General features: G+C 43.9%; 1 protein-coding gene across 3 annotated transcripts in view; it reads left to right on the top strand.

The window, feature by feature from the left end:
• The window catches only part of CTPS2 (CTP synthase 2), a 121,274-nt gene that overhangs the window by 28,445 nt on the left and 77,797 nt on the right, over positions 1-15,032 (top strand). For all 3 annotated transcript variants that reach the window (XM_045384400.2, XM_045384401.2, XM_045384402.2), the window contains exons 10-11: positions 4,852-4,940; positions 12,049-12,143. In XM_045384400.2, the coding sequence (XP_045240335.1) occupies positions 4,852-4,940; positions 12,049-12,143 (184 nt within the window). The remainder of the gene's footprint in view (positions 1-4,851; positions 4,941-12,048; positions 12,144-15,032) is intronic.

The following is a 15,032-nucleotide window of genomic DNA, read 5'->3' as shown; positions in this document are numbered from 1 at the left end:
AAGGAAAGCATGCAGCAGAAACTATGCTGTCTGTACAGACACTTTCAGCGCACTGAGCTTCTCCTATCAGTTCTTGGAATGATGGGAACCCTCCCAAAGTCAGAGTTTCCAGAAGCCAGTCAAGACTCAATCTTGTAGCAAGCCTTTCCAAGGGCAGCAGCTAGGCTTGCTATGTAAACGGTTTTCTTTTTTCCTTTTTTGAGACAGAGTCTTCCTCTGCCGCCCAGGCTGGAGTGCAGTGGCACGATCTTGGCCCACTGCAACCTCTGTCTTCACTGTTCAAGCAATTCTTGTGTCTCAGCCTCCTGAGTATCTGGGATTACAGGCTTCCACCACCATGCCCAGCTGATTTTTGTATTTTTAATAGAGACGGGGTTTCACCACGTTGGCCAGCTGGTCTCGAACTCCTGATCTCAGGTGATCTGCCCGTCTTGGCCTCTCAAAGTGCTGGGATTACTGGCATGAGCCACTGCGCTTGGCCTGTGTAAACTGTTTTCTACATGTAGGTTTAAGGCACATTTCTGAAATTAGGCTTTGCACATTCAGATGAATGAGCATGCTTGTCATGCTCCTTCAAGTACATCGTAATTGGCTAACAAGAAAATAATAGGATATTTTTTTCCTTTAGCATTGGAATGGAATCTAGATTTTAAAAATGCTATATTCCCCTCTCTAACTTGGAAGAATGATAGCTAGCAAACAGTGATTATTTGTTTTGGAAACTCAGTATTGTGGAATAACAGAGGTGTAGTTATCTTACATAGCTTGAGTATATTCTTCCATATAAGAACGGAAGTAGTACATGTTTAGAGTAAAACATTTAAACAAAGCATAAGCCAGGTGAAGTAGTTCACACCTGTAATCCCAGCCCTTCGAGAGGCTGAGCCAGGTGGGTTGCTTGAGCCCAGGAGTTGAAGACCAGCCTGGGCAACAATGGGAGACCTCATCTCTATAAAATCTTGAAAGTTAGCCAGGTGTGATGGCATGCACCTGTAGTCTCAGCTAATTGGGAGGCTGAGGCAGGAAGATTGCTTGAGCCCAGGAGTTTGATACTGCAGTGAGCTATAATTGCACCACTGCGCTCCAGCCTGGGTGACAGATTGAGACCCTGTCTCCAAAAAACAAAGCAAAACAAAATAAAGCATAAGTCTAAAATGCAGAAAGCAGATTCCTCCTCCCTGATATCCCACTTGTTACCAGTTGGATACGTATGTTTATATATCTATCTCACATTTATATTTAATTATATTCAATATGAGTATATCATTGTGTAAGCAAGCCTTATCATCTTGACTTAAATGGCAAAAACTTTGTATGATGAGTAAAAAGATCCATTTATATGTTAAAGAAATTTAATGACTTCCACTTTGACACCAGCTTAGGAGACCTACCTGCTGTTTCTCTCTCTTCTTTTTAGCCTCCTTTCCTAATCAGTTTTAAAATTTTTTATTTTAGGCCGGGCGCGGTGGCTCAAGCCTGTAATCCCAGCACTTTGGGAGGCCGAGACGGGCGGATCACGAGGTCAGGAGATCGAGACCATCCTGGTTAACATGGTGAAACCCCGTCTCTACTAAAAAAAAAATACAAAAAACTAGCCGGGCGAGGTGGCGGACGCCTGTAGTCCCAGCTACTCGGGAGGCTGAGGCAGGAGAATGGCGTGAACCCGGGAGGCGGAGCTTGCAGTGAGCTGAGATCCGGCCACTGCACTCCAGCCTGGGTGACAGCGCGAGACTCCGTCTCAAAAAAAAAAAAAAAAAAAAAATTTTTTATTTTAGGCCGGGCGCGGTGGCTCAAGCCTGTAATCCCAGCACTTTGGGAGGCCGAGACGGGCGGATCACGAGGTCAGGAGATCGAGACCATCCTGGCTAACACGGTGAAACCCCGTCTCTACTAAAAAAAATACAAAAAACTAGCCGGGCGAGGTGGCGGACGCCTGTAGTCCCAGCTACTCGGGAGGCTGAGGCAGGAGAATGGCGTAAACCCGGGAGGCGGAGCTTGCAGTGAGCTGAGATCCGGCCACTGCACTCTAGCCTGGTGGACAGAGCGAGACTCCATCTCAAAAAAAAAAAAAAAAAACAACAACAACAACAAAAATTTTTTATTTTATTATTTTTTAATTAATTAATTAATTTTTTTTAAGACGGAGTTTTGCTTTTGTTGCCCAGGCTGGAGTGCGGTGGCACAATCTCGGCTCACCGCAACCTCTGCCTCCTGGGTTCAAGTGATTCTCCTGCCTCAGCCACCTGAGTAGCTGGGATTACAGGTGTGCGCCACCATGCCCGGCTAATTTTTGTATTTTTAGTAGAGACAGGGTTTCTTCATGTTGGCTAGGCTGGTCTGGAACTCCCGACCTCAGGTGATCCACCTGCCTTGGCCTCCCAAAGTGTTGGGATTACAGGCGTGAGCCATCGTGCCTGGCCTGTTTTTTAATTTTTGTAGAGATGGGGTCTCGCTATGTTGCCCAGGCTGGTCTTGAACTCCTCAAACAATTCCTCCTGCCTTGGCCTCCTAAAGTGCTAGGATTACAGGCATGAGCCACCATGCCCGGCCCCTAATCACTTTTTATTTTTGGCTTTCTAAGGAATAGTTTACTTCCCATTCCTCCCACTCCTCCAAGTTGCCTGCCTCGTTATATAAAAAAAGAAAACAGCAATAGAAAAATTGCCATGACATATACATTTTATAAAGCCTTTAAAAATTTGTATCTTAAAGTTTATTTGGATAGTCTTTTTTTCTTTTCTTTTCTTTTTTCTTTTCTGAGACAGGGTCTCGCCCTGTTTCCCAGGTTGGAGTGCAGTGGTGCGATTTTGGCTCACTGCAACCTCCGCCTCCTGGGTTCAAGCAATTCTTGTGCCTTAGCCTCCCGAGTAGCTGGGATTACAGATGCCCGCCACCACACCTAATTTTTGTATTTTCAGTAGAGACAGGGTTTCGCCATGTTGGCCAGGCTGGTCTTGAACTCCTGGCCTTAAGTGATCCACCTGCCTTGGCCTCCCAAAGTGCTGGGATTATAGACGTGAGCCACTGCGCTTGGCCAGATAGTCATTTTTACAGAAGAAATACTAAACTAATATAGATAGAGAGGGGCTGTTATATACATAGGAATTGGTGCACATGATGCTTCATCTGATAGGATTCATTGACATTAGCTTCTCCTAAGTACTATTTGAATTGTTGCCTTGTCATCTTCCTTCTAAGGTTGAGCTGCATCTGTCTCTCTCTCCTGGTTTGCTGCAGCTGCAGCGGCTTCCAGGCTGGTTTCCAGCTGCCAGTCTTCCCTGTCTTTGCCACACTCTACCAGAGTGATCTTTGTAAAATCTTTCTCGGTTCTCTTTGTTCCTGTCATCCCTTTACTTAAGATCTTTCAGTGGTGTCTCAGTCTGTTCAGGCTGCTGTAACAAAGTACCATAGATCAGGTGGCTTACAAACAACTGCCATTTCTCTCTCACAATTCTAGAGGCTGAAAGTCCAAGATTAGGGTGCCAGCATGTAACCGGGCTCTGGTGAGGGCCCTCTTCTGGGTGCAGAGGGCCAACCTCTGGTTATATCCCCATGTGGCAGAACGGGTGAGGGAGGTCTTTGGGGCCTCTTTTATAGGGGTACTAATCCTATTCCTATGTGCTCTGCCCTCTTGACCTAATCATCTCTCAAAGACCCCACCCACCTCCTAATACCATTTCTTTGGGAGCTGGGATTTCAACATAAGAATTTTGGGGGATCACAGACATTCAAACCATTGCAAGTGCCTTCAAGTGTCAACTCTGTGTCATGGCCTCTCAGCCTCGTCCCTTGCCTTCCTCCAACTAATCAGGTCTGTCCTCTCGCTGGGTGGGGCCTTTTTTGAGGGTCCCAGAGTGGCTACCACTTTCTGTCTTTTTCCTCTGAGGTTTCATATAAGTGGCTCCTTTGCTGGAGATTTCTTTTTATTTTTTGAGATGGAGTCTCGCTCTGTTGCCCAGGCTTGAGTGCAGTGACACAATCTAAGCTCACTGCAACCTCTGCCTCCTGGGTTCATGTGATTCTCCTGCTTCAGCCTCCCGAGTATCTGAGATTACAGGCACCCACCACCACGCCTAGCTAATTTTTATGTTTTTAGTGGAGACGGGATTTTGCCATGTTGGCCAGGCTGGTCTTGAATTCCTAACTTCAGATGATCCGCCCGCCTCAGCCTCCCAAAGTGCTGGGATTACAGGCGTAAGCCAATGCACCTGGCCTGCTGGAGATTTCATACCCTTCTCCTCTCCTCTGTTTGTCTCCTGCATGCCTTCCCTGCTGTGTCCCATCACACACATGCTTATCTTGCTTCTGCTCTCCTCTCGGCTGGCTTCTTGAACATTACCTCCTCAGAGCTCTTCCTTGATGTCGATCCTTCCTGTCTTTCCTCCAGTGTCCAGTTCTAGTGATCTCCCAGTTGCTTTTTTTTTTTTTTTTTTTGAGACAGGGTCTCACTCTGTCACTCAGGCTGGAATGCAGTGTCACGATCGGGGATCATTGCAGCCTGGACTTCCCAGGCTCAAAGGATCCTTCCGCCTCAGCTTCCCAAGTAGCTGGGGCTACAGGCACGTGCCACCCCACGCAGTTAACCCCTAGTTACTTCTGCATCGTTCTCTTCTTTGTCTGTCATAGCCATTATCATAGTATAGTGTGGATGCCCATTTATCTGGTTTTGTAATCTTTCTGAAAGATGATAAGAGCCACAAAACAGAGACTATGTTTTCTATCCCTAGTGCCCAGTACAGTGTTTGCATAATAAGTAATTATTGAATAATGTGTCATAGTATTAGATGGCTGTAGTATTTTTGAGTGTTTATTTTTCTTAAATACTCCTTTTATCTGTTGGATGTTTTTTAGTACATAGACTCCATTGATCTGGAGAAGATCACTGAAACCGAGGACCCTGTGAAATTTCACGAAGCTTGGCAGAAGCTATGCAAAGCTGAGTGAGTACCAGGGCCCATGCACACCAGTTAGGACAGGACCATTGTACTTTTTCTGTAATGATTCAGTCTACCCTAATTGCTAACTTTCATGCATTTTGGAAGGTAGTTTGGAGTACTTGTGGTCTTTGCAGGTGGTTGTGCCACCATCATATGCATTGATTGGAAATGTGCCATGTTAATGCTGGTGGCATGTGCGTAGAAATGGTTTTATTTGGGGAGGATGGGGATACTGTACTGGAGGGAAAATGTGTTGATTCTCCTGAAAGATGCAGAGATAAATCTTATGTATACAAAGTTAAAGTATAAGAATGACAGCTTTTTTTTCTCTCTCTCTTTTTAAAAAGTGAAAGCAAGTTTATTAGGAAAGTAAAGGAATGAAAGAATGGCTACTCCACAAGCAGAGCAGCCCTGAGGGCTACTGGTTGCCCCTTTTGTGGTTATTTCTTGATTATATGCTAAACAAGGGATGGATTATACATGCCTCCCCCTTTTAGACCTTATAGGGTAACTTCCTGATGTTGCCATGGCATTTGTAAACTGTCATGGCACTGGTGGGAGTGTAGCAGTGAGGATGACCAGAGGTCACTCTCATTGCCATCTTGGTTTTGGTGGGTTTTGGCCGGCTTCTTTACTGCAACCTGTTTTATCAATGAAGTGTTTATGACCTGTATCTTTTGCTGACCTCCTATCTCATCCTGTGACTTAGAATGCCTAACTATCTGCGAATGCAGCCCAGTAGGTCTCAGCCTTATTCTACCCAGCCGCTATTCAAGATGGAGTTGCTCTGGTTCAACATTTCCCCTCTCCCTTTTATAAGAGAACTCTTATTACTAAGGGTTGCAGAGGGACAAAGCTCCATCTTCTGTAACTTCTTCGTGTTGAATAGGGGCAATGACATTCCTCCCTAACTATTAGAGTTTCTTGTATTTGGGGTAGAGAAGAGGTCAGTCAGAAAGCGTCAGATGGTGAGGGCCATTCACAACTCTGAGTTCCAACAAAAGGTGATATCTGGAAGATTAATAAATGTTTAATTTAAGAAAACATTGAGTAAGCTTATTCTGCATTCCTACACAAAGAGTACAATAGCAATATATTCCACAACAGTAAAGCAAAAAATTACCCCAAGTAAACTAAATTAGAAGGCTTTCCGTGAACTGGGCAACTATTGGAACCAAACTGGTATGCGGTTGCTAGCTGATTTCAGTACATGCCCAGAATTAGAATACTGATCCCAATTAGAATTAGAATTAGAATTAGAACACTGATCCCAATTTTTACATTACCCATCCCTCTTTTTTTTTTTTTTTCCCGAGATGGAGTCTTGCTCTGTCTCCCACGCTGGAGTGCAGTGGCATGATCTCAGCTCACTGCAACCTCCGCCTCCCAGGTTCAAGCAATTCTTCTGCCTCAGCCTCCCGAGTAGCTGGGATTACAGGCATACACTACCATTCCTGGCTAATTTTTGTATTCTTAGTAAAGATGGGTTTCACCATGTTGGCCAGGCTGGTCTTGAACTCTTGACCTTGTTATCCACCCGCCTTGGCCTCCCAAAGTGCTGGAATTACAGGCGTGAGCCACCACGCCCAGCCCTGCTCTTGTTTTTTTCTGAGCTGCAGTCACAGATCACTGATTGTCTCACAGGAATAAGCAGGGTCAGTCTAAATTGCAGAAAAAAACTTCAAAAACAACCAATGCATCTAGAATCTGTAATAATAACAGGTAGACCATAGTTCTTGGAACATAATTTTTTCTCTCTCCAGTTTCCCATTTTTACTAAAGACAAATCATGGTAAGAACAGTTTGCTTTATTATACTTGGCCTGATTATTTCTATAAAGTGCAGCAAGAATAATTATTTTTCACATGGGCTTTTAAAATTGGCTTTGATGGAACCTTATTCCATAAGGAATCTCAGATAAGACCTTTTTAAAAGCTAAGCCCAGCCATGGGTTTGTACCCTCAAATACCTATGAATTGGGTAAATTCCTCTCCTTTTGAGGTCCCAAGATAACTTGAGGCTCCTGGACCTGTCAGAAAGTGGCATTCTTTAGTTACCACAGGTCAGAAACCCTGTACAGGGACTGTGTAGACAAGGTATGAGGCCAGTTTTCCCAAGGGGCTTGTATTGGCTTTATAATTCAAGTTTGATTCTTTACAGGAAAGCACACCATTCCAGTCAAAGCCTTGGTAATATAACCAGTTTCTCCCTCCAATTGTGTCCTGTTGCAAAATAAAAAAGATTCTTATTGCACTTATGCAAATAACTATATTGCCATAAGTTAAGAATAATCACAAATAGTTTCCAAATTCTGGACAAATCAAGTAGAAAGAAACAAATATGCTCCAAATTTTGTTCACAGGAGTATACTTTACTCAATTGTTATAAGCTGCATATAGCTCAAAAGAACAGTTTTCTTGATTCTGAAAAATAAAACAAAAAGGATCAGCAACATTTTAAGCAAAGTAAAAAATATTAATTTTTTATTAGTTCATTCCATGGAGCTAACTCCTGTTCTACTTGATAGTCATGAATATTTCAGCTCTCCATGAGAGTCCTGAAAGATTTTCCTCTATTCTGCCGTCACAATCTCCAAAGTGATCAGAAACCTGCATTGAAGAACACCTGTTAGAGTTCTATAGTTGATTATTAACTACCTTCTGAAGAGTACCAAAACAATACAATTGTCTGTGGGTGACAAAATGTTTTAGGGCAGCCACTCTTAAAGCCACAATTGACTAGGAATTTGTTACATCTGTGGCTGACAACAATTTTACATAACAATGATAATTATTAATAACATACACTAAGTCATATTAGAATTATAGAAGTTTCTCATAATTTTGGAACACATACCAATAACATGTTTATACAAATACAGCCCAAAGAAAGCCAAACACCATTTCATATTTGACAGTGCTTTTTGTATAATTTTTATACCAAATATACCAAACTTCACCATTGTATTAGTGCATTAAATTGATGTCAAACCCAATTTTTAATAAAACCTTATAGATAAATCTATCCAATTTTAATTAGTTTGACCATAAGGTAAGATTTTTACAAACCTTCTATAATCCTTTACAAGTTTTTTTTTTTTTTTTTTTTTTTTTGGAGACACAATCTCTTGCTCTGTCACCCAGGCTAGAGTGTAGTGGTGTGATCTTGGTTCACTGCAACCTCCGCCTCCTGGGTCCAAGCAATTCTGCCTCAGCCTCCCCAGTAGCTGGGATTACAGGCACCTGCCATCATGCCTGACTAATTTTTTTCGTATTTTTGTAGAGATGGGGTTTCACCATGTTGGCCAGGCTGGTCTCGAACTCCTGACCTCAAGTGATTCACCCACCTCAGCCTCCCAAAGTGCTGGGATTACAGACATGAACCACCACGCCCGGCTCCTTTACAAGTTTTTGTTAAAGAGCAGATCAGTGCTCTAAGAGAAATCTGTTGTGCTTTCATTTCAATGTTCAATTTATGGAAAACCTGAATATACCTTTAACTTCAGCCAATGTCCACACGCATAATTTCTTTTATAAGATTACTCTTTCACAAACCTTCTACAACTTGCTCAAACTTTCAGCTTTATCTTATCTAACTTAAAAGAATCCGTTAGCTGGATGCGGTGGCTCACGCCTGTAATCCCAGCACTTTGGGAGGCTGAGGTGGGTGGATCACCTGAGGTCAGGAGTTCGAGACCAGCCTGGCTAACATGGTGAAACCCTGTCTCTACTAAAAATACAAAATTAGCCAGGTGTGGTGGTGCATGCCTGTAATCCCAACTACTTGGTAGGCTGAGACAGGAGAATCGTTTGAACCCAGGAGGTGGAGGTTGCAGTGAGCCGAGATTGCACCATTGCACTCCAGCCTGGGCAACAAGAGTGAAACTTCATCTGAAAACAAAAACACAAAGCAAAAAACAATCCTTTAACCTTTTAATCTAGGCAAAAAAAAAATAAAAATAAAAATAAAAAAAATCCACATTTCCATGCCTTCTTATAATCTTTTACTAAAAACACATTTCACTTTCCTTTTACAACTTGCATGTAAAACTGTTTCTTCAGTAGTCTCAATTACAGGTTACACTGTTAACTCTCAGCAACTTTTACTTTTGGTGAAAAATCTGGTTAGTAAGCAATTTTAATTATGTACTAGGTATGGAGCCTAGGACACTAGAGAAGGTCTGACCTTTTCTAGCATAGCTAGGGGGCATGACTTTCAACATGTCCCCAGGCCTTATCTAGAATCTAATGCTCCAAAGTAGGTAAATTGAACAATTTTCAAAAGTCAAAGCAGTTTATGACCTTAAAGCATTGAGAAAACCTAATCTGACCTGCCTAATTTAGACCAAATGTCTTTATTTTCCCAATAATCTTTAAAGCTGTTTTTATTACCCAAAGATTACTAAAGTTATGTGAACTAAAAGTCATTACAATTTTTACTTTTCTTACAAAATACTTGATTTAAGCCTTACTATTTTTAAACCAATTAAAGCTTTTTTTTTTTTTTTTTACATCACACATACAATACATATAAATGCACAGACAGAAAGACGATCCAGTAGTTGTAAGCACCCAAATATCAATCAGAAAGGCTTATCCCCTAAACTAGGAATTGAACCCTGAACCCAGGTTGCCACTGTGATGGTGGAGACCAAGAGAAAGTACTGCCACATGGTTACAAGGTCAAGCTCCCAAGGACATGAAACAAGATGAGAGGGAACCCTTATCCAGTTTTTCTTCAGGGACCTACAGCAAAGTTTGTGATTGACCAGTTTGCTGGGATGGCTTGAACAGCAGGCTTACAGGGGTCCTAGGCCCACATCCTATCCTAAGGTACCCCTCGTTATAACAGAACAATACGGAAAGACACACAAAGCACACCAGATTCACTGTAGCTTAAGAGTAGCCTCACAAATCCTTTTTACCATTAATCAAAACTTTACAGAGGAGATAAACAGTGATTTTTACCATTCATTCAACCAATTTGCACAGAGAGAAGCCAGAAGTCTGACTAGTAAAACATTCTTAGCCTTTTGTCAGTATGCTAGGCTTCTGGGTTCCCTTTCCTTGAGCAGCCCTAGTGACCCGGCTGGCTGCACCACAGCCCTGGGGGCCAAGCTGCAACACAAAGGAAAATTATCTTTTCCCGTTCTGGCCAGAGCAAAATATGTGTGACAAAACGACATTAGCCACTCTCCCTAGCACCCAGTATCTTACTGGCAAGGCTCAAACTTGTCCCCAGTTGGGCCCCATCATCATTAATCCAACCTCTGACCAGGAATTTCAACTTGTCTCTGGGCAAGATGGTCGCCTTGAGCAATAGAAAAGATAAGAAAAGGAAAGGAGAGAGAGGGAGAAAAGCATTGCCCGCGGCATTTTGGGGAAGGCAAAGCGCTCAGGGAGTCCAGAGAAAGACACACCCATTGCTGCGACACTGAAAAGTTCAGGTGGCTGCTTGTCAGTCCTGAAGGGATCTTTTCCAGGAGTCTCATCAGCTCTCAAGTTTCCCCTTTTGGGGAGGAAACAGCTCCCCATGTCCCATGGTCCTGTACATGACTAGTTCTGTCACCCATAACTATCAGCAAAGAGTGCAAGGCAGAATAATCCAAAGAGAATAGCAGTTAACATCCCATAGTGCCAAACCCATTCTTAGCAGAGAGGGACTTTACTGAGAGTGGCCTCTAACCCCCTAAACCTTAGGAAGGACTCTAACCTTCCTAAGTTGTACCTCGAACCCAAGGTCAGTCAAGCATCCTTGCCTTTTATTGAGAGGAGCCTTTAACCCTCTCTGTCTTAGGAGAGACTCTAACTCCGCTAAGTTGGGCCTCTAACCCAATCCCATCCTTTACCTGGGTATATGCACCCCACTTACCCAAAGTCAGCCAACTGGTGCACACAGATGATTTTCCTTTGGGTACGGGGTCTCTTCAGTGTTGTTCCTTCCGTGTTTCGCTAGAAAGATGTTACTGGAGGCCGGGCACGGTGGCTCATGCCTGTAATCCCAGCACTTTGGGAGGCTGAGGTGGGCGGATTGCCTGAGCTTAGGAGTTCGAGGCCAGCGTGGGTAACATGGTGAAACCCCATCTCTACTAAAATACAAAAGATTAGCTGGGCGTGGTGGTGTGCGCCTGTAATCCCAGCTACTCGGGAGGCTGAGGCAGGAGAATTGCTGGAACCCAGGAGGCGGAGGTTGGAGAGGGCTGAGATCGCGCCACTGCACTCCAGTCTGGGTGACAAGAGCAAGACTCTGTCTCAAAAAAAAAAAGAAAAGAAAAGAAAGATGTAACTGGACCCCACCACGTACTCAGTATTGTTCCTTCTGTGGTTGCTAGAAAGATGTTACCAGAAAGGGGTCCCAATCCAGACCCCAAGAGAGGGTTCTTGGCTCTCGCTAAAGAAAGAATTCAGGGTGAGTCCATAGAGTAAAGTGAAAGCAAGTTTATTAGGAAAGTAAAGAAATAAAGAATAGCTACTCCATTGACAGAGCAGCCCTTTCTCTCTTGATTATATTTTCTTTTCCACATGTCTTAGATTTTAGGTTTTATTTTGCAAGTAATTGACAGAACTCTTGGGGGCAGCATTGCATCATGAGGTTAGCATGATCCTCCTGGGTTTTCTGTTGAACTGTGTTGCTGTTGTGTTTGCCTAGGTCGCTAAAGTCTTCTAGCCAAGAAATTTTCATTTACCACTACTTAATTAGCATTTGAAATCTTAGGCTGATTTTTCCAATTTAACTCTTTCTGATGATGTAAGAGATCTTAACATTTTTATAATAGTGCTTTGAAAGAACCTTAACCTATTTTCATTCAGTTTCTTTTCCCAGTGCCATTCTTAATTGAATTGGGTTTCCCAGTTAGTACGCTCTGATGCCACAAAGACTTATCATACAATATATATTGAAGTCAGTTGTGAGAAATTGTCACAATTTCTTCATAACATTGGGAAGATTTCAGAAAAAAAGTTCAGGGTGTGAAGTCATATGATTGATTCTGAAAATAGAGCTTGAGCATAGTCACTAGTGATTGGAGCAAGCATTGCATGAATGGCTGAAAACACTAGTTAAAAAAAAATAATGGATAGTCAAGTTTACCCTCATTTTGTATTGATTTCAGTGGTATTCTTGTGCCTGGAGGCTTCGGAATCAGAGGAACATTGGGAAAACTCCAGGCGATTTCTTGGGCAAGGACAAAGAAGATTCCTTTTCTGGGTAAAACTCATGTTTATTGACCCTGACTATGAGTTTATTAGATTTTTGACACCTAGGTGGGGTAACACTAAAGGTTTGTTATCATAAAGGTGTGAACTCGGATTTGAAAGTTCAGGTGCCAAATAGTCTGCTATAGGGTCAACAAACTATATTCTAAATTTGGCCCACAGCCTGTTTTTATAAATAAAGCTTTATTAGAACACAGCCACACCAATTTGTTTATATATTGTCTATGGCTGCTTTTGTGGTCCAACGTCAGAGTTTCAGACCCTACAGCCTAGAAGATTTACTATCTGAAAGAGGCTAGAATCTTTACTCTCTGACCGTTTACAGAAAATGTTTCTCACCCTAGGAGAACTTGCTGCTATTCTGGCTGGGTAGCAGAGGCTGGGAGGAGGCTCCATCTGCAACTGTGCTTACCTTCTCCAATTCCCACCTCACTCTCCAGAGTAGCTGGGACTACAGGTGCACACCACTGTGCCTGGCTAATTTGTGTGTGTGTGTGTGTGTGTGTGTGTGTGTGTGTGTGTGTGTGTGTGTGTGTTTTAGAAATGGGGTCTTGCTGTGTTGCCCAGGCTGGTCTCAAACTCCTGGGCTCAAGCGATCTGCCGGCTTCAGACTCCCAAAGTGCTGGGATTACAGGCTTGAGCCACTATGCCCGGCCGAGTTGAGCCTTTTTAATGCTTTTTTTCAAATTGTGAAGTATGGCTTCTGTACCAGGGAAACCAGAGGAAATGAGACCTTGACGAGGGAGAGGCAGCCCCGTAGCTGGGGACTCAGGCAGGAGGGGGAGTGTGGAGAGGCTGTGTTTCCCACTGTGCAGCGGACGGCTGGGTGGGTTTATGAGCCGATTGGACAGACTTTTAGTGCCAGCAGACCATTTATTTCCCCCCATTACCTGCTCTTTGATTAGCTTCTTAGACTGTCTCCTCTTAGGATCCATTTTCAAAATAGAAGCCTGAAGTAGTTACCTGGATACCTTGTTTCCTTTTACTGGTCTAAGCTCGTTGGGAGCCATTGTTTTCTTTTGAAGTTTCTGTCTAAATGTGGGTAATGTTCCTCAGACTATTTTAATGGTATGGAATGGTTTGCAGGTCTTTAGCTTTTCCTCTAGCATAGCATCTCTTTATGTCCCAGCCATACGGAACTTTCTGAAATCTCCCTCACCGCCACCCCCACCCCCCAGCATTCAGCTGTTTCCTGCTTATTGACTTCTGTTTTGGCGTCCCTGATATATTGATTGCTCCCTTCTTTGTTTCCCCTGTGTACTTCTTATGTATCTATCGGAGGAGCATCTGGGATGCTCTTTGGCATGTGTTTAGTGGAGAGAATTGGTGGACTGCAGTGAAGGCAGAGCTGGGTCTGGGAGCATCCCTGTGGCAACAGGCTTGGGCGACACAGGTCTGCCTGTCTTCATCACCGAGCACTCTGTTCAGTCCCATTGTGTGTCTCCTTCCCTGCTGCCCACCATGCTCAAGCCCACTGTGGAGTCTCCACCCCCCACCCCCCACTGCTGCTTTTCCTTACAGTGAAGGTTATGGGGCTGTCCTGCAGGTTAGCAGCCTGACGTCCTGTAGGCGCTCACCCTCTGGCCAATCCTGTGTTTGTGGCTGTGAAGTCACCATGAGAAGGAGTGGGAAATCTTAGCCCAGGAAACTCCCTCCGAGTTGGGGTGTTAGATGTTCTCTGAAGGAATCAGGCACTGCAGCCCACTGAGATGCCTCAACTCAGGGACAAATCTAGAAGGTGGCAGATTGGTCTCAGGGACTCTTTCTTTCTTTCTTTCTTTCTTTCTTTCTTTCTTTCTTTCTTTCTTTCTTTCTTTCTTTCTTTCTTTCTTTCTTTCTTTCTTTCTCTTTCTTCCTTCCTTCCTTCCTTCCTTCCTTCCTTCCTTCCTTCCTTCCTTCTTTCTTTCCTTCCTTCCTTCTTTCTCTCTCTCTCTCTTTCTTTCTTTCTTTCCCCCTTCCTCTTCCCCTTCCTTCCTTCCTTCCTTCCTTCCTTCCCTCCCTCCCTCTTCCCTTCTTCATTCCTTCCCTCCTTCTTCTCTCTCTCTCTCTTTTTTTTTTTTTTTTGAGACAGAGTCTCACTCTGTTGCCCAGGCTGGAGTCCAGGCTAGAGCATGATCTCTGCTCACTGCAAGCTCTGCCTCCTGGGTTCATGCCATTCCCCTGCCTCAGCCTCCCCAGTAGCTGGGACTACAGGCGCCCACCACCACGCCCGGCTAATTTTTTTGTATTTTTTTTTTTTTTTAGTAGAGACAGGGTTTCACTGTGTTAGCCAGGATGGTCTCGATCTCCTGATCTTGTGATCCGCCCACCTCGGCCAACCAAAGTGCTGGGATTACAGGCGTGAGCCACTGCACCCGGCCCCTCCTTCCTCTCTTTCTCTTTTTCTTCTCTTTCTCTCCTTCCTTCTTTCTCACCCAGGCTGGAGTACAGTGGTGTGATCTCAGCTCACTGCAACCTCTGCCTCCTGGGCTCAAGTGATTCTCCTGCCTCAGCCTCCCAAGTAGCTGGGATTACAGGTGCACGCCACCACACCTGGCTAATTTTTGTATTTTTAGTAGAGGCATGGTTTCACCATGTTGGCCAGGTTGGTCTCGAACTCCTGACCTCAAGTAATCTGCCCACCTTGGCTTTCCAAAGTGCTGAGATTACAGGCTTGAGCCATTGTGCCCGGTTGACTCTGTACTTTTCTGACCTTGTGTTCCTTCTTTGTCAACTTTGGGACTTAGGTGGCTTCTTGATAGTCTAAGCCCCTGCCCTGCTCTCTGCCAGGGATTGTTCTGAGGGGACAGCAGGGAGCAAAACAGGCAGAGTCTTGCTCTCTGGGACTCTGCATTCTAGATAGGGGAGACAGGCAGCCAACAAATGAACAGAAAATATGAAC

Source organism: Macaca fascicularis, chromosome X (assembly GCF_037993035.2).
Source record: "Macaca fascicularis isolate 582-1 chromosome X, T2T-MFA8v1.1".
Classification (NCBI taxonomy): domain Eukaryota; kingdom Metazoa; phylum Chordata; class Mammalia; order Primates; family Cercopithecidae; genus Macaca; species Macaca fascicularis.
The sequence above is the reverse complement of the archived record's forward strand: the minus strand, read 5'-3'. Positions and strand labels throughout refer to the sequence as shown.